Raw genomic sequence first — 24,560 nt, 5'->3', positions numbered from 1 at the left:
AGGATATATCTAGCCGGATAATAGAACAGCTCATTTCGACTGACATAAGATAAAATAGCTGGACAGCGGCAGAAGCTTGCAGACGGTGAAATCATAAAACTCATTACAGCACGACGCAGAATTTGGCTTCAAAGTCAAAGTAATTTTACAATGGAATTTTCTGTGACAAGATAAACGCAGCTAAAACAAAGCTTGTTTAATACCGGTCGAATTATCAATGGAGGCTTCCGACATCGTTTCGAGAGTTTTACCCTTCTGCTAATCATCATCATCTGAATCCGCTAAATGATTTCGAACATTTTCATTCGATTTAATTTTGAAGTATCGGTAAGTCAGTTGTATTGACTCATAGCATCGATCAGGGTACTTCTAGCTAGAAAAGGATGAAAAAATCACGCCGCATGTATGACAATGTGTTTATTTGAACAGGTGATGTGGATCATATGTACACGAACTTTTATAATTGACAACTAGGGAATTTTAAATATTGCGCTCAAATATGTGCTCTTAAATTTGTTATAAATATACAGCACTTCTCATTATATAACACTTGCAACACATCGTAACTTCACAGGCATAGTCACTTATTGGAATTATATAGTACGCTTTTTGTGAGTTACAGTAACTCTTTGTCCAGATCCTCCAGGGTAACAGGCTCGATGTATTTGGGGTTAACTGCAAAAAAAAAACGATGGCATCAATTTATTACTGGCTGGGTATTGAAAGTTCGTAAATATAATTACTGCTAGTTGTTGACGTAATGTGTCAGAGTTGGACTAAGACTCATTCCCGCCTCTAAAATGTGTGAGAACAATTATATCTAGGTAAAACATGTGTTTTTGGCCACTTCAGATTTATTCGAGTGTAGATTTTTCTTTATCTGTGCAGTAGTAAAAAAAAAAACTTCAGTAGGCTAATTTTGGTTCAGAGAAACCAAAATTAGCCTACTTGCACATGAAACAGGTTTATATGAAGGAAAAGCATCACATGTCTGTGTGGGATTCCTAAACCGTCATGGCACAATATGTAAGTTAAATTATTGAAAAATATTTATTACGGTGAACTTTCTATAATGGCTAAAACGTGAACTATATGCTTACCTTACATATATCGCTTTAGGCTTTTTCGAATATAGTCAATAGGGGTTAACTAATCAGTAGACCGAATAAAATTAACGTTTAGTAGGAGAACGATAAAGCGGTCACTAAACTGTTAGTGAAATTTGCCTTTCTAAACATATATCTGCCTAATTAAACACATAGGATATTCTTTCAGGGAGCAATTGTTTGTTCTGTTGTGCTGTAGCGCCGGCCAAACAATAAATCATTCGGCGCTCTGCTCAGTAATTCCTATTTTCTTTGTATTTCCTGAAGACGTTATTGCAAGCTTGATTTGAAGACATTTAACAGTATGTAATCTCCGATGGATCTTTTCACAATAGCATCCTCACGAATATAAGAAGAGAAGGCTTTTTATCAATGTTTTCTGTACATGTCAGCCTTTACGTACGTCAGTCTTGGTAGGCCCTTAACCAACAACCATACCGCCTTAAATAACTTGTTTACTAGAATGCTCTGCACAATTTGTGTAAATGAGGTGGTAATGGACCAAGCTACCACATGCGTAGTTTTATGGCGTTAACCCCATATTCTTTGAGGGAGCACAAACTCCTTTTAGCGTATGATACTGGTTTGATTTCGCTGTAAAGCTATTGGGGACTATAGTGAACACGGCTGGCCATCCATGATGGGCACCGTAATAAACTCATTGGATGTCCACAACCATTTGATGGCTTTGCTATGGATATTCCGGAAGTTATGCATGCTTATCTGAGGTATATATATAGACACACGTCCATCGCACTGACAAACATCTACCGGCCAGTTCCGCCGGTTTGGAGCGCGTTTACCAGTGGCTCCTTGTTAGGACCCGCAAATCGCTAGCTTTATCAAAATTGTAACCGTGTCAAAACGAACCTGACACTCCTCCCTAAGTCATATCCAAACAAGTTTAGTAAGTAGGTCTTGCCGTAAACCTGAGCTACATAGACCACTACAACAGAGGGATTTTACATTTCAGAATAGATGATTTAGAAGGTATCGGGACCTGAAAGGCCAAGTGCATGCGTCGCCGTAATCTGCAATTACATACTGGGAAGATCGCAACAACCATGGGAGATGATAACTGTTCTGTGCTTTACTATCATCTGTTCAAGTCCATCGGGACCAACTTCGATACTCACAGACAGAAGGACACGATGATGCCTATCCTTAGTAAACCTTTTCAATTCTCCAATTCTGTACAGTGACACCAACTGCTTTCTCGATTAGTCCAAACAGGTGAGGATCCGCTTTTGCGTATGATATGGCATATAATTCTGGGTGATTAGTAATCCAATCGACCACATGCTCATCAGCAATTAAGGATAGTTTACGGTCGACATGCTTGAGATGAACAAGGAAACGCATCGCGTCATGTAAAGATAACTTCTTATCTTGACCATTTAGCCGCACCTTCTAGCCTATTGAAGCTAAAAGATAGCCGAAAACACTAAGCAGTTCTAGAGGTAGAAATAGATTAATACGAATCGGGTAACTGATCTTCCCAGAAACGTATTACTGCCGCCAGAAATTTTAATAGTAAAACAGTACATATGCGACTAAACGCGTCGTTCCCGGAAACGTCAGACAAGATTTGTCAGGGGGTGCCTGAATTTCGCGCTGAACCAGAGCTTGCTATCCAGGTTTATGTTTCCTGAATATTTTCGCTCGGGAGTTCTTAGTAGTTTTAAACGTTTTACGAAAACGAATAGGTCAAGGCATATAATAAGAACTAATTGCTGACCCTTTACAGGTGACCAACAGCTCGTGAAGCATCAAACGCCTCAAGAAACCTCAAGAAAGGAAGCTGATTGTGGAAGAAATTGGATTTTGCGAAATTGCCACAAGATGTACCTGATACCCTTGCTACTATTTTTGAGAAAGGGTAAAGTAGAAAACATTGCACTAGACAACAAGGACCGCTTAAATTGATGCGTTTGCCTTTATTCTCAATTTTAACATAAGGATTCTGCAAGTTTTTAAACAGAGACCCTAACAAATCAAAGTATTTAGGTAGACCGCTTTGTGAAATACACATAAATTATATTCTGATTCAAACTATTTTTCGCTACCCTGAAAGCATATTATTATCAATTATTTACTAACTAATGAAGCTATTTCGAAACGACGGCCGGTTTGCCGGTATTGATGTGCTGCGCCTAGGCTAATACGTTAGCTACCTCACTTATCCAAGAATGGTACTGTTGATAATAGGAATAAACTTCAGGCATAATTTACGAGAGGTGATCTGCAAAGGTTCCTAGCCCATTCCAGTCCTTCGAAAGCCTTCTGCAGTTAACTATTTCCTCTGGGTTTTTGATTCTGGGTTAGCGCAATGGCCAACTGGCCGCATTTACAGATTTAAACCTAGCCGAAGTCACTTGCGTAAAGGTGGCGTTTTTAAAACCCTTGTTGAAGGTTCATAGGTTACCTCATAATAAACAGATCTATCGAATCTTCAGTTCTTCAGAAGATCACTAAAAACGTCTAGGTTTCTTAGAACTTCTACATACGAAGAGCATTTCTGCGAATAAAAAATAAAGAAAGGCTTGAATTCTTCATGACTCATACCGTATTGAAAATGACACCTGCAAGAAGCTATCCTGCGGAGTCTTTGTAAGCTATTGCGATTTTCGATGCGCAAGTTTCAACGTGCTATACGCAGACATTATGGCTTCCAGTGTCCATCTTTACGCTACTTCATTCGTTACCGATCATTTTCAGGAATGTTTACACGCAGCGCCAAGGCATAATTCTGTGTAATGTGTCTTCTTTATCATATACTAAAACGTGGCTGAATAAATAAAATTTTTGACCATAATAAAGCCAACTAATAAACAAGCGCTTGTTTAGTTAGGTACACGACTTGATTACCTCGATATCCTGTTTCGCGTTTCATTTGAGGACAATTGTTTCCCTGAAAATCAAATTTAAAAAATGTTATCGTTAGCAGTATAGCAGTGCCTAGAAACATAATAGTATGATTAACAGGAGTCAGGGGAAAAAATGCGTTCTGGAGAATTATTTTTCGCCCTAAAAAAGTTCATTTTCTTCTTTTAGATTTCGTTGTCTTCATTTTCAGCTTTCCTCTACGAATGTCTACGAACTTCGTCATACATGATGTCTTACTTCCAAATCAATAAATGTGGAATTTATATATTCATAGCAAACTTAAACGAAATATTACGTTGTTGATATTACGAATAGTACGTTTATACAGTCGCTCTTATTGGCAGCGCAATTCATTGTTCTAGCTAATTACGTGAATTTAAGTTTTATACATACTTGATTATTTTAGAAAATCATGTTCCAATTACACAATCCAAGTATCTGTCCTTCATCGAAGTTCTATGACGAAAAACTCACTCAAAAGAAACATACAAAATATATTTGCCTTTTGTCCAATGCGGACTTTGTTGTTGTTATGGAAGTCTATATTGGTCCACGTGACGCGGCGGTTGAGTGGCAAAGGCGGTCGAAAATTATCCCACATTGGCGCCTTGGGATTGGCGTCGTCACCTTGCATTAACTTGCGCAAGAGATAAAGTTGTTGTTTGGTCACGTACACGGGTTTGTTCATGACTATCCACCTGGAAAGATATTGAAGTTCATGAAAAATACTTTGTACAAGAAATCTCAAAAAAGGTCTACCTCTATCAACCTACTATGTTACATTTTTGTATCAAAAACGGGTACACGAAGAAATGGCTTCATTTACTGTATTTTTTTCTTGGTTTTTTAGTTAGCCTGTAAATAGTTCTCGTGGCTCAGACATTTCGGCCAATAATTACTTGTCTGCAACACTTGCTTGCCCACTGTGATTGAAGCACCAAAGTGCCATCCTTCGGAAAAATTTAATTTTAATTCGGGTAAGTAATGAGCAAAAAAAAACACATAATTTGTGCGCTCATAGCTTAAAAGTCAATAGTGGGTGAGATCGGACGCACCGCCAGATTCAATACAGGCAGAGTGAAGGTAGTATTTTCGACTTGAATGTTTTAACCGGTTTGAGTTTATATAAAAAAGTTTAAATATTTATATTATTAGGAGTACTTAAATAAAGTACGCCGGCAAGCTGTGATTTCTATATTTCATATCTATACAAATTTCCAGTAATAACTTACGAATTTCTACGGCAGGTCTCGTATCAGAAGGAGAGCAGATATTATCAGCATTTGAGTGTATTTAGTTCGATGTTGATTGAGCTAACCCAGATGCATGGAATCGTAATTTTAAGTTCAGCTGAAAAATAACTTATGGCTCTAGTTTAATTAATTTTTAAATTTGTGTGCAATTATCGATTGACAGCAACAGAGATGCACAACTTTATTTATCTTTAACTGTCCGGTGGAGACAGAGTAACAACGGTTGAAACTGACACAATGAAACACATACAGTTTAACTTCTTTTTGGATACATTTTGTCATTATGAATAATTATTTTATCAGTCTCTGATTGAAGGGACATTTACTTCGGACGTCTTAAAGCGTCAAAAGCAATTCTTTTTTGAAACGATTTTTATGATTTTTCTCATTATTTGAAATTTGACTTCATTAAAGACGACTATAAGTGCTTCTACGAATTTTAAGGACCAACTGTATTTCACTGAAACAAACACCAAATAAAAAGTTTGCTTGCGGCAGTTCGGACATGGCCAGTGCACAAAGACTCTTTCCGCTAGCCCATATGTTGCCAATCTCTGACTACTGACCCAGTCCTTTATAGGTTGATAGCAGCGAGAAACGGAACTTTTGGAAAGTACTGAGGAGACCTAGAAACCGGCCGGCTACTCGGGACCAAACAGGGGACATAAAAACAGGAATTAGATCGTTGCAAGGATGGACCGGAACGTGACAAAGGGGATAGTAGCCCAACGCCCGTTCCTGCAAGTTATGGTTTCGAAGTAATATTAAACTATATCCCGAACCAAAGCCGAAGTCTTCGAGGGGTCCAGGGTTTAGTGGGTGAGAGTCCGACGGTGTCAGACCACCAACACAGTTATGACAACACAGTCTGATCTACATAATGCATTTGCCCTCAACCTTCAATAAACAAAAAAAAAATCGTTGCGAGGAACAGGCCTGTTGGAAACCAGGTCGCCATAGAATACAGGCTTCGAGGACAGCCGTTTGTATTAATAGCAACATCAAGTTGTGATCCACGTGGCCACTGGCGTTCGAGCAAGAAATGGAAGAAACGACTCGCTCGCGAAGGGGCAACGATGACAGAGGGTTTTCCTGATAGAAAAACCTGATTTATGTTGTGCAGAGAGCAAGCAACCCTATACCGAACGAAATTGCCAAATTCGAACCGTAAAGGCTTCACGGAGTCAAGTCGCCGCGCACCAACAATAGCCAACAGGGAGACCACTCATTAAACACGCGAGACATTTCAGACACCAAATTGCAAAGAACGCAATCTCATAGGGGACACACTAATGGTACATCGATGCAGCATGGACAGTAGCAATGGCTGAGTGTTAGGATCACAATATGAACAATAAACGATTGCTAGTTCGGGCGCGGGTAGGATATAAAACCCAGCCGTTAGCCGATATATAGTCAATTTGTGCCTAACGGCCTAGGTCGTTTATTATTTCCATAGGGCTGCTCTTGCCTCACCGCTAAAGGTGTGCATGCGGCAACGATAGCGTCGACGGTACTCTACGATCCCGAACAGGCGCAGGGAACAACCGTACGCAGTAGAGACAAACTTGCGCACTCTTTTTTTGGCGGAACAACACGAGCTATACGAGCAGCTCTTCAACCTCGTTAAGGTACGGAAAGAAATGTTTCAGAATTTTGTACAGGCAAAGCGAGCCGCGTTCGTAGAAGTGGGTTCCGTTTTGAATCTGTTGCTTTTGCAAACTTTATTGCAGCGGCATTGGTAACTTCGTACATGAAATTCATCTGCCTAGTCCAGAACTACATGCCGGAAAGACCGAACACGGCTAAGCAATTTCAGCATCAATTTGCAAGGCATGTACGAAGAATACGTAAAATGTGCGAAAATACGAGTATGTACAAAAAAAAGTGTAAGCAAATCAAAGTGACGCGTCGAGGTCCGACTGCAATTTACACGTGTGTATCATTATTCGCATGCCGAAAATTTTCGAGATAAGGTCATTCTCATGACAGCTACAACAGCTTATTAGGGGGGTTCTTCGTGATCATATAAATCAATAAATTGTTTGTATATGTATTGTTGGTAGGACTTAAAGCAACATTCCCCTCATTTCTTTTGGTTTGGCTGTTGCGGCCAGTGCTGCTTCATAATCATAAAAACAAGTTTCGTTAAAGTTTGCCTTGGTATCTTGTCTTTCAGTCCGGACCGCAAGCGTTGGGTACTATGTTTCACTGGCGGGACGAACCCTTGGAATTTTTAACGTTTTTTAAAGCTCATCTGAGAGTTTCTGAGGCTTTTTGTCAATTAAAGGGGCAATACTATACGAGGTAAGGACTCCGAATGGTATCGGAGCTCCTACAGTATAGGAATGCTTCGACAATTGCAGCACCTCGACGCTAACAACAAAGGTAACTCGCTTGGTACGCTTGTGGGACCATCACTCCATCACTTCGACGAGCTTCAGAAACGGCAACCCGTAACGATCCCTATGCCAGGTAATGTTTGGAGTACGGGACTCCGCCTAAGAAGAGGATCCGATGACTTAGAAGGCTTTCAGCAGCAAATCCTTAAAGAAAACCCACTTCAGCTACGTCGTCTGCAGTAGAATCTTAAACCGTTTATCCGACCCATGGCCAGAAAGACGTGTCGTCAAGAAAATGGCTTCGAAAACAAGACCGCGGTGCACAGCCGCGGGACGGAGATACTCTATACGGTGTTTGGTTTGGCCAAGTAAAACGGGATGAATTTAGATGCTTGTTAGCGTAAATGGTGTTTAAGCATTTAGGACAAAACATATAGTTCCAGAGCTAGTCTTGACCCTCTAACGACGAAACTACCGTCCATAAACTACACAGTATACGTTGTAAGTAGAAACGACGATATTTAATCACTTATATGATATAAAGCGCCAGCTTTTTCAAAGAACTTAGGTTTATTGTTTTCCTTCAACTGATTTGTTCTACGAGTAGCTTGTCCCATAAGCTACTTAAATGCGAAAATAATACATATCACACGGTTCACAAATTATTTTTAAAAATGTTTTTTTTATGGTTATTTTTTGAGGAAGTTCTCGGAAAAGAACACAGATTATGTATTTTATCAAACATTTATGTTATTTTCTAGGATTTTGTAATTCAAAAAAAATTTACCTTAACAAGAACCAACGTGAATATATATGATGTAAATAATAACCAAAATTGGAGTTTAAAATATATTTTGCAATAAAAGGAATTGAAATATTATTTCTATAACAGCCAAGCATGTCGATGGGATTTGCTAATACGTTTTCTTTATTTATAGGAAGAGCTATCGAATGCAACGATACGGGAAGCTCTGAATTTCAACATTACGTTGCTGAAAAGAGGTGGCTATAGAGACGGCGAAAAAAAGGCCACTGCATAAATCGATGAACTTGATGCTTTTCCAATCGATTGTGCTCTCGTATTTTCTTTATTATTTCTTCCTATTACGAAAGCTGTTACGAGGTAAAAACGGTCCTTATCGTGGTTTTAAATGCCGCTGTAATAATCAATTATAAAGCGTGATCTGTCCTAGAAGAACTTCGTTATTGTTTTATTTTAGCATGCGTGTGCTACGATTCGCTATCGTTCAAAGCAGACGCTTTGACGGACGAAGTAAGCTGTTGGCTATAGCTATCAGTGTCAATAGCGTTGAAAGAAGACGCGTACCGTGCTGCAGAATCGCATAGCACTATACGGTGACAAGGGTATGCGTTTGGGAATCTTCGTTTGTCATTACCCTGTTTTACAACTGTTTTAAACTAACGGACAGTTTGTGTCAACGCAGTCCTTTGTGCTAAATACATTATTAAGATTGTGTAACCGAAGCGCTAATTATTGCTAACGTTCATTCTGTGTTCGATGCATTGTTTTACGGTACAATTCGTGTATGTTAACCAAAACCCAGTCCGCTTGAGTTGCTAACCTACAAAATAAATGGATCCGAGCTATTCTAATGTTTAAATTTGATTTTAACACCGAATTTACGAGTCAAACTTTCCAAATCGCTAACTTAAAGTGTCTTTGAATTTGGCGCGCAACTAAAATACAGCAGTCCATATTAGGGTTTCGCTAGTCTATAACTATAATAAAATTTATAACTATCCTTAAACTTACGATCGAAACGTTTTGTTGTTTTAAATAAATTCATCCTGGACGCTAAAGCGGACAGAAATTGATAAAAATGAGAAAAAAAAAAGCGTATTTTCGAAGTGAGTAATCATTGTGTGATTCTGTCGCGTTTTGAATCGGTAGCATTATTATTATTATTATTTAATATAGGCGTTTAAAAGTATCGTTTTGAGAGCTACACGATTAGTAGTGCATCGACAGAGTTATGGAAATCTACTGTTACGTTCGTTGATTTACCTTGGCCGTATCGGATCCAGTTGAACTTAGTTACTCGTTCTGCGCATATCCGGTCTCTGCTTGAACTATTTTTGTGTTAACAGCATTTAAATAATCAAAGACCGTTAACAGAAAAATCAATATAACTCCTTAATTCGCAATGGTATTTGCGTCTGTAATTTTTTTCCTCTCCAGGATCGTTTTGGCCAAAAAAACCGTGCGGTCATATTTTTGGTTTCGTTAGGATGAACACATTTACATTGGACAGCACACGCAAGCCATTACCTTAATGTCCAAAGAAATGTTATCTGTGAATCGTAGTCTATATGAGATATACGTTCGAGGGCTAAGAGTTGTTTTTTGTTGGCATGCAGAAGCTGCCATTCTAGTAGATAATGCGTTATTATTTGCGCATTGCCGAAACATTATTTATTCAAGAGCAGAGTTGTCAATTTTACCACCAGACCCTATACGCCATATTTAAGATGTAGCTTTAGTAATCTTTTGTTAGTTATTGCTTCGGACGATTACTTAAAACTAAAATATATCAAGTCGATATTAGCTGATCTTTTCGTAAACAAGGTCGTTTCGGCACTTCTAGGAACTGAAGAGTTGTAAATACCCCACAGAGACGAAAAAATCATCGATCAGGAATAAAAGCTTGTTGACATGTATTAAATAAGTTGTTGTATAATTTTGCGTAAAATAGACGCGAGGAATATCGGACGCTCATTTGCTACGTCAGCTGGGGACTCTTCTTTACAGATGCCATAGCACAGTTGAGTAGTCCAGGGTAGCAAACCTCGTCTAAACCTACTACTACTACTTCAACAAAAGACGAGAGACGACTGTTTGGGATGCTGGGTATTCCGGAGACCTGTATCCTCGACCATATATTCGGTCCGGTTTACCACTTCTTTTGCTGGGAAGAATGGTGTACGTGCGTATGCTTGAATGATAAATCAGCATCGCTTCAAATCTCAACGCGATTGGAGTTGCGAACGTTAATGTCCATGTAAGATTTCTGTGCCATGCTTTCTCGCTTGATGGCTAGATGCTGGTAAATTGTTTCATAAGGATCTCAGCTAAAAAATGTTGTCAAACTTTTTCCATTGGAAGTAAGGAGCCTGAGCTTATTATATTTTTTGACATATCTTGGTGGATGACTATAGGGTTCAAGGATATCAGACACAAAGTGCGCTTTGTGTAATACCCCCCTGTTTTCTAGTAGCTGTGTCCAAGCCTATTTATAATTGATTTGGTTAAGACCATTACTACATAAGTTAGTTCATCTGTCAATACATCGACTCTACGAAGATCACAAATGTCCAAGAATAAAACGCGTCAGTTTCACGATATTTGAATACACTTTATCGGTATTTGAATAGGACACGGAAAATGAACTTGTAACTATCGTTTTTCATAGTCACGCTTTTCATATTAATGAGAAGGACGCAAATTCCTTATGTTCACCTCAGGACCAACTTTGGCCGCGAAGCTTACTGCAGTGCGGTCAAAGCGATCATCTCTGTAGACTCTATCTACGCGTCCTCTGTTTTCGATGTCCACTCGGGTATCTGGACCAATGCTAACATAGATTCAAGACAATTACAGAATTATCTTGTGCAGCACAAAGGGAAAGAACGATATTTTGGTTTAGTTTTTATCCAGACTGATTAAACGGACAGCTTTTCAACATTTAAGCGGCGAGAAACTAAAATCACTTTATCCGCTCAGAGTCTGTTACATAGTACTACTACTCATTGATCATCGCCGACTCCAAAGTTTCTTCAAGCTCCTAGGCATTACCTATATCCTATCCTAGGATGGTCAACAAAAGATTGATTGATAGTGATTATCTCAGATACATTATCCAACAAGCCACTGCGCACTCCAGATCAGTGTCTAATCATCTAAAGTACTTCTATCCCGTAGAGAAATCTGTATCTTCTTAGTAGAAAACAGTTTTACCTTTCACAGCATAACACGATAATAATCGAACGTGCATTTTTGAATCGTCAATAGGTCGATCGTGTCTTCAGCCACTTAAAAGGCGTTCAGTAGACCAGATATTGTTCGAAATAAGGTGTTATTTGCCAGAAATTATCGTTAGTGCCTTAACCAGCCGAATGTATGGCCGTTTTAATCTACCTGTACAGGCGACTGTTCCGTCATTAGGCAGGAGGATAATAGTCAAAAAATTAAATCGTCTTTCTTAATCAAAAGAAGATTTGAAGTAAATAAACATTTTGACAACCGTCGCTATTGTTTTTTGGTTAGCCGTGAGCGAATGTGGCCACAGAAAGCTGTGTGGTGGATTTACTTTGAGATAAATATGGTCAAATATAGACCAAGAAAGCAAAAAGCTCGGGGAACTTGAATAGGATCAGTCCCAGATGAAGTATGGGAATAACTTTTAAAACCTAGTGACCGATCGATTAAGACGCACTTGGAGCCTTTTTCGCAGGGAAATCAAAGCTAGTGCCAAGGTATTAAAAATGGTGAGCGAACGAGTAATCATTTGGCATAAATTTTCCCATGGAAAAATGTAGGTAAATGAAAATTCCCTCTAAATCACCAAATACGATCATTTAGCTATAATAATATGTAATTAATAATATCTATTTTAATATTACTCACCGAACGGTTTCATAACAGCCGGGCATTGTTAGAGATCCGTCGTACGTCATATACTCCGTTGTATCTGGAAGCAGCTCCTTGACAGATAAATGCTGGATTATCGCTTCTTGCCCTAGAATAGAGAGTCATCACAATAATGCACCGCGGTTCTAGAAAAATAGTAGAAAGAATGTACGCAAGTAAAGTTATTCTAACTTTTTATTTGCCGCCAAAGTCACTTCTTTAAAAACTTCCCGATAGCTGTGCATTCAGCATTCGGGTTACCATTTGTAAATAAAAGTTTCGACTTTCCCGTTTTTTTTTACTATTATTAAGCATGCTTCAGATGCGGGTTGTCATACCTAGTTTTTTATTGTTGCTACGTTGAGCAATCGGCGTTTGCGTTGCGTGTAATCTTCAAATATTTTAAAAGTAGCTATAATTACGTGGACTGGAAATACGGGGGCTGAAGTTGAATCTTAGTCCCATAATCTTCTATCGTGGCCAACCGTTTTAAAATTTCGATGAAACAGCTTTCCGAAATCGTGAAGCAGTCAGCATTTTATCTCTCGACTTTCAGATAGTGCCAAGTCTAAGAGGCAGTCTTAGCTTTATGCAGGCACCTCCAAATCTCTGATCTTAGTAGAAACTATTTGGGTAATTTCATTTTGAAATAAAAAATGAACGCTGTAATTCGAAAAAGTAAAAATATATTCAAAACAGAAAATACAGATTTCTTAAAATCAAGAAGAGAACTTAATAGAAAGTGGTGAAACACCGATTAAATCTGATTGATTACTCAAAGAAGTATCGAACGCAGCTATGGCGACGTCCAACATCTTCGGAAAAATAATGACCAGACTATGATTTGGAAAAGGTAAGTGAGCTTGTTGAATTTGTCGGATAGCGATTTCATTGAAATAAACTGGAAGACATCGTATAAGTACTCTCTGTGTATATGAGCGCGCTAAAGAAAAACTTTTAAAAATATATATATATATATATATATATATATACACTTTGTGCACTTGGGTTACAGATAAGAGTTGCATCGCACTTACTAAGTCATAATTTGCATTGTGTCTGTTCTGTGGCATCGTTCCCTACCATGTGGTATCAAACCCCAAACTTTACCATTACAGTTGGCATTTTTTAAAGTACGTTATGTTAAACTTGAACATCATAAAATAATCTGTTACGGCTGATACGTTATAAGTATCCCATATATTATAGTTCGCGTAGCTGTTACAACAGTTTAGTTCTAAAAGACTCATCTAAATTTCACTTAATACATAAGAAAGAAATATACCTCTATTTTAGTAAAGGTTATGAAAAAATCGGGTGCAGTTCTTTATATTTCTAAAATTAGAGCTACGTTCTCCTATCAAAATATTTCACTCTGATTTTATAAAAAGCTGAATGTATTATGTGTCCGCTAGCAGCTTCTCCAATTTTATTGCGTCAACCAACCTATCTATTCCGTTTCGCCAAGAATATTCAGATCTTGTATAGAAGAACTCATCGAGTTTTTTTTTTCATTGTTTATTGTCAAATGCATTGCAACCAATTTAGATGCCAGTTATCGGAAATAGTCACGGTCCATTAGGCCGAGGTCTGGAGACTACGGCGGTAGGTGCAAAGGAACCCTTCACTCAAGTGTCTTGCTGGCGGCCTTAACGACCTTTGCTATGTCCGTGGGCTGGTACTGTAGCGAAGAAGGATGGATTTGTTTCGTCTATGTTAGACAGCCTCGTTCACTCGATACAAGTGAGCCATATACCGTTGAAATTGACCGCTTTGTTTTTACCAAGTATTTTTCTGAATATAAAGTTTTTCCAGTCTACAGAACGCAAATAATGGTTTCTGTCGAATAAAGGTCTGGCTTAATATCGACGTAGAAAGACCGCTTCTAGTCTTTTCTAAGGGTCATCGTTGAATGAGTGTCCCGAGCCCCTAACAAAGAAAATGTATAGTAGATGTCCAAAATTCTTTTTGTTGTTTAAAGCATTCATCGTTGAGGCCTAAACTTGGGATATTGTTTTATTTACCAATAACAACATAACTTGAGGATATATGCTGTTGTGTGAGGAAGGCCGTATCGAATGAAAATGTGAAAAGATGGTGTAAGTGTAAACGATAGTTTAATTCTCATTCCAAATCAACTATTTCTAAATGAAGAGCAGCAGTATTTTGTAGAGAATGCGGTATTACTGGCATTCGAGGAAGTTCTTGTTTACGTTCTTGCGGTACTTTACACTAGAACGAAAAATGCTAGGGATGAAGTTCTGACTGGACTATTGATACGAGCCTAGTAAGATTTCGCGTCAAAGGTTTGATGTCTGATGTCTAACTATCCTTACAGCTGCTCGTAAGTTCATACAGAACTTACCAGCGGCTGTAAGGGTTCTTTTTTTTTGAACCGCTACGACAGCGACTCAAGATATCTCTTTCTGCTATTTAAAAAAAACTTCCGCTAAATCTAACACCACCGTTTCGTGGCCACAATCGACGAGAACCAACATCTGCTTTAAAAATACGATGGTTCTAAAAGAAGAAACCACTGATTCTTTGCTTCTCGTTATGGTGCATCCTCCTTGTTTGCCTTAAAAATACCTAATCACTTTCCTGAAGGAAAACTGACACGTAGGGTTCATTGCAATCCTGACCCTAAAACCGCTAGTCGGTGAGGCTACTTCAAGAATAGGCTAATGTGGCACAAAGGTTTTCCTCCATTCCATTAGTGTGTCCTTAAAATCTAACATGCCTGACTGCAAAACCTTAAAGGGCTACAGAATATTTTCAGTATTACACGAGAAAATCATCGCCAGAAACTATGTTCATCCAGTACCGTAATGGCAGCCCTTCAATATGTCTGAATAAAAAACTTTCAGCTGGGATGTTCAACGCCGTTTTTTGTGATGGAATTTCAGTAGGAAATCTACAGGGAGACTTAATAACTTTTTGACGGGATTTGACAGGGATTTCCCGAAGGTCTTATAACTTCAGGTGGCTAAAACTGTTCTCCTTGAAGCCCACCCCACAGCATTCGACCACAAGAGTCAGTCTCATTTATATAGGAAGAGCAACTTGTGGTTTTGCACACTAACTTCGCAAATTTAGAGTCCCACTATTAGATTTTTTACTTTGGGAACACGTCATTTAATTCCAAAAATTGTTTGCATCCTGCCCCTGACATCGACATGCGTGCATGAAGAGGCCTTGTGGCACATTAAAAAAGTACTGTGTCACTCCTCAATCCATCTTCGATGTCGGGCTGCGGTCTAACGTTAGCGCTTTCGGGGTCCGCAAGGCCCGAGTCTCTTAAGCCTCTAATTTAACTAGAGGATTCGCTGAGATCTGTCGCGCTTCCAGGTATATCTGTTGTCCTTTTAGTCCCCCAGAGGTGTTCAAAAGCGATTCGACAAAATAATTAACAAAATTTTGCGAGCGCTGTTCTATTTAAATATTGGTCCGAATCAGCGGAAGTTAGCGGGCAAAATTAAAGGCGGCGTTCGCGCCTGTAAACGGAAACTGGCACTGAGCCTCTTATTGCGCCTAAGGAAAGGCTGCACAACAAAACACTCCGTATCAGTTTGACTTTACGAATGCGGAAGTTTCTCTGTAAGTTATACTAGTGTTCCAGACCTCCAGCCCAAGGCACATCTACAGGCATGCACTCATGTGCAATCGTTCCAGCTTGCTTAGGGGTCGCACAGTCTCTCAGCCAACACTTCCGTCAGGCCCAGTAAAATCGCACTGGTTCCGTGAAAGGCTTTCACGGCACGTCTCGATGGCCAGTACGTTATCCAAGACATAAGCCATTGCATATTGCAGGAAAGCAACATATCCAGCCTGACTCGCCGAAAGTAAAATATACCATTGAGTTAATCAAAGCGTACATTATACGTATGTACAGTTGAAACACTGAATGATAATTTCACGTGATTTGAAGACAAGAGCTTTTGGAGTAGCAACAACGCATTTGCCCCAAAGGGTCTTATTCAAGGAGCGGAAAAAGGATTAGTTATGTTTCAAACCGGTTTACATTACACTATTTAAAAACTGTGTATTATAACTGAGAAAGTGGGAATCCGTGCGTAAAGCTGACACTCTATCGTCATCGATTGGTCCAGCAATATATCGGGAACGATCTAGCTGCCGCACGCTAGTTTTTGTTGTCACTGAATATAAAAAGTAACTCTTTATCTTTTCAATGAAACGTTCGAAAATTTGAAAAATTGTCATATATATATAAGTAAAAAAAAATATAATAAAAATCACTTCACAGTTTGAAAACATGTCACACAACCAGCAGGAGATGGGCGATGACGAGCGTATTTAACCGTGCAACACATTGATGATAATGGCAACATCTTCAAACAATTTATACGTTCTATAGACTGCTATCCTATATTGCCTTACCTGTTATAGTGAAATTAATCTATCAGAAGACTTTTTACCCTTTATGTATATATATATATATATATATATATAACAGGATGAGTATAAAGTAGTGAATTTGTCTAAATGAATTTTAGCGTTGCTAGATGTGCCGATTGAAACAAAGCATTTGGAGTGGGAATATTTTACCTGCTACAAATACTCGATACCTTTTTCTTAATGTTAAGTGTGTTATAGATAGTGGTCGCTGTTTCTAGTACTCCTGTTGAAACCATCATACGGCCCAGCTAAAAGTATATTTCACTGAACCCTGTTGAGACCCATTCCTAGCCCAATCGGCATTGGTAGTCTTTTTCAGTCCGCTAATTTGGCCTGGACGTCATTCGAGAGGACATACTTCCTTACACATACGCATGCAATTGTTCTTCCAGTAAACACAGCAGTTCTCATACAGTATCGTGTTTGCCTTCTAACCCGACAAATATATTTACCTAAACAACATACGCTTCTATACAAATATCATAAAAAAAAATGAAGTGAAATTAGTACGGATGAATGTTTCGCAAAGCTTTATTATCCCGCGAGCCATTGATTCCGCTTTTTGTAAAAGTAGTGTAGTCTGCGTATGGCCTGTTTCGTATTTTGCACGTACTATTGTTTTGCATGGGAGTGGCCTGCCTCAGTCAGATGTGCTATGTGATCATTCTGCTGATACGAGTGAAATACTGTGCAAGCATTGTTGTAGTTAAGTCGATTGTGCGATAAAAACACCGAGTGCAGGGATAGAACATGGGGAGTTAGAAATAAACCTTTGAGTACTCTACTTTTCGTGATCTGAGTCACTTGAATATTCCATGATCAACAAGTCGTTTGCTAAAAAGCGGGACTGGTAATTTCATCGATTTTGCATTTCGCAACCGTCAGACAGTTCTCGCATGAAGTTAAAGTTGCTTACTTTCCTACAGTACCATGTAAATTGTATATTATTAATAAGTAATCAAATCGCGCTGAAACAAACGTTCGCGTCCCACGTATTCAAAGTATGTGCAAACTCGATTGGCATGACATTAACTTTCTATTTGAAAACATAAAATAGACGTTATCTCAGTATTGCCGCGAAAGGCACATAGTGTAAAGCTTCCGCCTTCGAGCAAGCGAAGTTATCGGAAGACTTCGACCAGGATCACAGTCTTCGGAATACGTAATAGGTAAATTCCCCTTATTTTCAGGTCGGCTGATGTCATGCAAATCCTGGTGTGTGTACATCTGTTGTTTGCAAGAAGATATATAATTACACCTTTTGTCCAGTATATAATAACTAATCCAAATAAAGAGTCCAGATGTTTCGAGCGATGTAGTCAGCTGAAAGGCAAGGTGTTATATAGCTTAAGCTATTTGCTTTCCAACGAGACGTTTTTGCCTCCTGATAAGACTCTAGGAGAATTTTCCTAGAAGAGACCGAATTATATAGCGTATTAAATGAGAAAAGGATAACATATATTTTAATAGACAAATTAAGGACAAAAATTAGTTTTGAAATTCAGGCTAAACCTAGACACATAGCAGTGTCCCGAACCAAGAAGTGTCAGTGGATTACAGTTCGTTATTTGGTCGCCGCACGGTTAGAAAGGCTTTCCGATCGGATCGTCCCCTCGTTGAGTTCTTTGAAAGTCCGGTGCAGTGGACAACAACCGGCAAAGGTAATTCTCATACAGTCGAAAATCTTTGCACGCGTCAACAAATCATTTTGCCGAAACAGGGGCGGGCGACAATTTAACGTTCCGCAAATGCGATAGAACCCCAACCGTAGCTCTGCTTGGTTTCTTTAAGCCAAACTGATGTTAGACGGAGCGAGGGTCCTGGTACTTTACGTATGTACATTGTAAAATAGAACTTAATGTCATCCCGCTAAGTGACAGAGTTTCGTCCAAGAGAAAAAAAAACCGATTCATTCCCAATGGCAAGGAAGGTAAATATTTTTGCGAAAATTAAAGACAGTTACTGTTAGATGTAGACGATACCACGTTCTGCCGTTCTCAAACTAAGTCATTTAATAGCCAGTCAGTTAGAGCACAGTGTTTGAGCTATCGAGTCAACCGATCCAGAGAATGCTGATGGTGTTTATTTCACGAGCCTGCTTAGGAAAATTTGACGCGGTTCCATTTTCCTTAAGAATTATTACCACGGGCGTATTCACATCAAAATATATCACAGACCTCGTACACGAAACTTCCGTTTATTCCTCTGAGTGTATGGGTTGAAAAATACCTTCTTCTGTGGTAGCCTGCTACAAATAACTCATCTCTTTAAAAATCTATCCCGACGGTTTTCAGTTATGTCACGGACGTGCCGTAATTAACAACCGGATCTTCGGGTATTCAATTACCAGTTAGCAGGCTGAAAAATTAAAGCTCTAAGCAATCTATTCCGGAAAGGTATTCAACAATACGGAGAGACCTGTACGACGAAAACTCTTTTTTTTTCTTTTTTTTTTTTTGCTAGCCCATTCAGCGTTTGGACAGTGACAAATGACTAAACACTCCAAAAATTAGCGCCGATACTCTTTATATCGAGTACTTTAATTCAGATACTTTTGCGTAAAATATTATGACTAACATGATCAAACAACGACAACTGAGTTACGTTTGCCTATTCTACAGCAACAACGTTGGGCTAGACGCCAAAGTGAATTCTACTGAGTACACCTAATCTGTAAAAACATACCTCGATATACAATTTTTCGCAGCGGTGAAGTCAGTACGCGAAGCTCTGGTGAGGGCGTTTCAGCCAATTGGACCAGAATCGAAATAGCCACCAATGCGCTACTTTCACGCAGTTCGAGAGCTTCCGACACGTTCGCATATAGGTCACTGTTAAAACCGAAAAGCTGAAGCTGAAAGGGAAAATGCAGAAGATTAATAATGTGATATTTTATGCACTTCAAATGAAAATGCATCGCTAGCTGCATTTGATTTTTGTAAATAATTTTAATTTTTTTGCGCGGATAACAACTTAGATTTCCTAATTATCTCTCAATGTTAACTGTTGTACCAAGCACTAAGAAGAGAGGATAATATGATCATACACAGTCTAGTTGTCTGATACTTGTTTTAACTTTACGTTTAAAACAATTTCAACTACTAAGTTCATTGAACAGTATTTAGCGTGAATATTCATTCATACGGCTGCATCAGCCCTGATTTTCTAATAATTTCAACATAAAAACTCCTTTATAGTAGTACGTGTGCTTATTAATTATTAAAATTAGACGCTAATTATTTAAAAATAATTTCGTATATATGATACAGTTTACGTATATATATTGGGTTGCCGAAAAAGTGTTGACCATTTTTATATTACTGTCGTCTATGATCATCACCGTGATCAATTGTATTAGAAATGGCTGGATTTCCTTTTGTTTCTTTAGAGTCACTTATCTTGCCTATGGCAGCCAATATGTAGCCAGCTGTCTCCAAATAGTTTAACTATCTTCAGTAATTGATCTTTAGCTTTGTTCAGCTTTAGCAATCATTTTAGCAACTTCTCCTCTATTTGGTTAACTACCACGAAGGGCACCTTTCTCATCGAAATTTCCATAACGACAACGACAAAACCATTTCTCTGGGCATTTTCGACTTCTCCGTACTTCAGTCATAAAATAATTAAAAGGCAAATTTTGTTCGTCTTTAAGAGACTCAATAAAGACTCAATATTGGCTTTTTAACAGTAGCAACACGCAAAATGACACCAACGCCGGCCCGATGCGACTCATGTTACGTTAGATATATGGCCTTAAAGTGATCCAGCGGTCAATGCTTTTTCGATAATTTAATATTTTCAATCACCCGATAAGTGCGTGACTTTTGGCAGCTCTTATGTACGTAATCGCGCGGGTATAGATCGGGAAAATGAACAGGTTGAAATCAACCTTGGGCATTTCTTCTTTATTCAAAAAGTAATTAAGCTATGGTCTGGGGTAAATAAGTAGACTGCGTGCTTTCGACTGCCATGCCAGTGGTCATGAGCCTTTTGGAAAACTCCAGATAGAGGATGGTATTTATTGTTTCATTTTCGGCGAGTACTCTGCTCGCTACTGTCGTCGAACCCATTTCCTTGCCTAATTTTTCTCGTGCTAATGATTGAAATTGAACCTTTCATGGCCTATGGCGACCATACACCTAACTAAATCTGTGCCAATATCTCGTATATATTCCAACGAATTCAATTCCGTATTTTAAGTTTTTGCATTTTCAGCGTTTGATTTATAATTATATAACACGTTGTGGCCGGCAAAGCCTTTAGACAGTCAAGCTCGGCGTTCATAGAAAACCTTTTCGATTGCGCTCTTGTCCTTTGGGTTTCGACATCTGGTCACTTCCACGCTGGTCTTTAACCGGCCAATTTACGTTCTTGAAACGCTTACACCGGTCACGTACCGTACTTTTGCTTAAAGCCTCTCTGCCTAACGTCTTCATTAATCTTCAATGAATTTCCGCAGCGCTTTGGTCTTCAAGGAAGAACAGTTAACCTCTGAACGTTGACTTTCGAGACTTGAGTTATTTACTTTTAACGTCCACCAAATTCGCTTCTGTACATACTAATAATAATACAGTTACAAAATCACATGCACATCAATAGCAGTATAAGACTCAAGCGCGTTGCTGCAGAAAACTCGTTCCTGCTATTAGCACCCCTAGGACCGCCCGGAAGCAGCGGCAGGAGAACCAGCAATATTGGGTTGCTTGCTCAATTGGCTTTCAAGCAGGCTCATCCTGTTGTGGATAAGTCAATTGATGAGATGACACCGAGGACGCAGAGGTACTTTCGTCTTCGGTCTGGTTCGACTTGCTTGTAGGGAACCTGCTTAAAAAAGGTTCAAAGTGTACCTATGATTGTTCCTACAAAAAAAGAACCGAGTTCACTAAGTCCTTTTTTGGTGCTACTGAAAGTACGGGAACACAGTCTAGCTCGTTATGCACGCTAAACTCTAAACAAGAAATATGTGTGTGTAAGGTGGGTACCAGGCCCGAGCTTTTGGCTAACCTCTAAAGGATTGTGAAACCAGCTACTTTCAGTAACTTCATCCTAGCAACGAGAGTCTTGTCGAGCGAGTTTCTCCCTCTTTCTCTGTGGCTGCGTAGTCTTTGTAAGCAATATAGGGTTGCGTGCAACGAAACACGAAACGCCATAGTAACGTGTCGAAACATAATTTTCCAACAAAAAAAAAAGCAGAGTCATTGCTGTAGCTATACGTTTCTGTACGCGACTGTTTTTGAAATGTTAACGAATTTTTCCTTCTCTCAATCTGGTCCAAGATTATATAAGGGAAGTCTGAGACTTCGAAGTCGGGTTTCAAAATTTCTAGCAGAAAACGTAGTGCCTTCAGGCTAGATGGCACGCGGTTTGTCAGGGACGAATAAGCATCTCAATATCTGTCGACGCCTAGCAGTAATTTGTGTAGGCGCTTAGAAATTTGGCAAGAAAGGAATGCTACGGTACGCAACACAGATATGACAATTACCTGGCCCGTCAAGAACAACGCTTACATAACGGCATCGATCACAACTCATCATTGGCGAAAGTTTTCGGTGAAGGTTATTGATAAACATCTTGTAGGGAAGTCAATGGGTTTATTCTTACTGTTTACTATCTCGAATGGTTCGAAATTGTAATGATGATTACTGTGATTGCAGGTTCGTTAAGCGTGCTATATAATTGTTTGGCGTTTGGAGCGCATAGACACTGTGATAAAATCAAATACTCAACCTTACGCAAAAGAACTCACGAATCTCTCGTGATTGATCATGCGCAGTACAAAATATCAAACAGATCGGGAATCATTTGGCATGGTCCTGACGATTTCTTAGGTAGTACGCCATAAGCAGACACCTATTCCTTTACACAAATTGCAACGCGAAGGGCGCTGGTCGTTTGACGGATGAGTTACATCTATATGATCTTTCTACTTGATATAATCATTTTTTTTTTAAAAATCCCTTTGAGCCTTTTTTCAGCTTTGCTCAAGGATCTGTGGATTATATGGGCCCTGAATTTTGGATAAGGTTTTCCTTTATGCAGAGGATTTAGTTACACAGGAGCAGTTGCTTTCACGTGCAGCAGACCTTAATTAGGTAACATTCTGTCATCTCGGAATCGGGACTGACCGTCAGCCTAATCAAAATCGAAGCAATGAGGTTCATGAGAGGTGCTAAGGTTGCAGTTCGTAACACGCTATAACTTTACGGCCGACTGCTGACAAATGTTAGCGGACTTTATTTAGAGTTGCCGATCTCGTATAACGGCCAAAGTTTCTTCCACCATGTTATAGAAGAATCTTGATTTCACTGTCTTCAATACTTAGCTTTCACAGATTGTCCCTCTTTGACCGATCTGCGACTTCTTGACCTCAAAGTTGTCGGGATGACCTTATAGTGAAGAATCTAGAGCATTTAAACCGATCAAAAGCCTTCTTTTTCAACATCAGCAACTCAAGCATTCAGAAAAAGCTTGGTAAAGTAGCATCGAAAAAAAAAAACCACACAGAACTCTATCAAAAGGGGGGATGGTGAATAAAGAGTGGGTTCCACTGTGTAACATACATATAGTGAAGCGCTATACCATCACCTACGCCGAGTACAGGAGTTTTATGAATGATTCTTGCGTCGGTGTTAAATATAGGCAACCTTGCGATCTGTATCATGCCTTTCGTTGCCCACAAATTCAGTCGTTGGTTTGATAACTAACCCGAAAATAGCAGCAGTGAGATGATGCAAAAATTGGTAGGTCCTGAATAGCCCTATGAATTCTAAGTGGATTGTTCCAGGAACACATGAAGCCATCATATAGATGATATAGTATGTCATTTGAAATTTACTATGCTTAATAGTACTTGCTCAGCGAGTAGCAGATGTCCCTAGCATGTGCAGATCTGTGTCCTGATTTTTTGTAAAATAAAGTCCCCTTAAGTGCTGAGACAATTCCTTAATAAAAAAAAAAAAAAAATGAGATAAGCCTTTCAAACCGTGTTACCGATAAGCTGTCGTCAATTGAAATTTTCGGTGGGTTTCGTTTCGAAACATTTGTTTAAACGGGCTTCGAGATCCCTTCAGCTTGTAATGTCTTCGCTTATCTGTAGGGAACGGATAAAATTGTAAAATTTGGCAGGTTCAGAATACTGAAAAATTTCACATTCGAATTTCTGTACGCTGAGTTGTGTTGCGCAATTTTTTAAGCAAAGACTATTAGGTCGCTTTTAGCGATCAGGTCATTTCCGCACACAGCACAGAGATAGATATTGGCTCACTTCAGGAGTGGCTCAAAAAAATTTGAAAATATCTAGGACGTCCGTCTTGTGCGGCTAATGATGATATACTATTTACTTCCAATTAGGAAAGCGACAACGACGCGATTCCTGCCAACCCAATAGGGCCAATACTGCTTACTACGTTATATTCTTGCCATAGATAGATTGTATCTTGGTCATCTTTCTCGTCGCAGATGTATTTGGCCTTTCTGTTTAACATTAATTTATTCAATACTCGATGAAAATAACAAATCTTTTAGATGTGCCTTGAGATATTTCCAATGAACCTGATTAATATGATTCTCAGATTTCGAAAAGTAGATGTTTCGCCCATTTAGGCATTGCGCTTTTGAATTCTCTATACGGTTGATGAAATAGTTGAAACATTAGAGTCATGGAAAAATGGCAGATAAGCGTATTTTTCTAGCGAAATGTGAAAAGTAATGTTTTACAAAAATTTGCCTTCTTTGATGATCTGACCTAATTTTACTGCTGAACATTTAGGCTCTATTGTCTAAACAGTTGGCAAAAAGGACATACGTGAAAAAATTAGCTTTTTTTTTTCCAGGAAAATATAGATTAACAACAAGAAAATATTGCCACTACAGTGAAGTGTGTATGTGTGTGTGTGTGTGTGTGTGTGTG

The 24,560-nt window shown here is 39.0% G+C and overlaps 1 protein-coding gene across 2 annotated transcripts in view; it reads right to left on the bottom strand.

Moving 5' to 3' along the window:
* Nucleotides 1–404: 404 nt before the first annotated feature.
* Nucleotides 405–24,560, bottom strand: part of LOC111259630 (carbonic anhydrase-related protein 10) — a 123,589-nt gene continuing 99,433 nt past the window's right edge. For both annotated transcript variants that reach the window (XM_022831782.2, XM_022831783.2), the window contains 5 exons: nt 19,337–19,505; nt 12,233–12,344; nt 4,495–4,690; nt 3,975–4,017; nt 405–675 (listed from right to left, as the gene is read on the bottom strand). In XM_022831782.2, coding sequence (XP_022687517.1) covers nt 617–675; nt 3,975–4,017; nt 4,495–4,690; nt 12,233–12,344; nt 19,337–19,505 — 579 coding nt within the window. In that variant the 3' untranslated portion in view covers nt 405–616. The remainder of the gene's footprint in view (nt 676–3,974; nt 4,018–4,494; nt 4,691–12,232; nt 12,345–19,336; nt 19,506–24,560) is intronic.

This window comes from Varroa jacobsoni, unplaced genomic scaffold, assembly GCF_002532875.2.
Source record: "Varroa jacobsoni isolate VJ856 unplaced genomic scaffold, vjacob_1.0 scaffold_353, whole genome shotgun sequence".
Classification (NCBI taxonomy): domain Eukaryota; kingdom Metazoa; phylum Arthropoda; class Arachnida; order Mesostigmata; family Varroidae; genus Varroa; species Varroa jacobsoni.
Note: the sequence above shows the minus strand (reverse complement) of the source record. Positions and strands in the feature narration are given on the sequence as shown.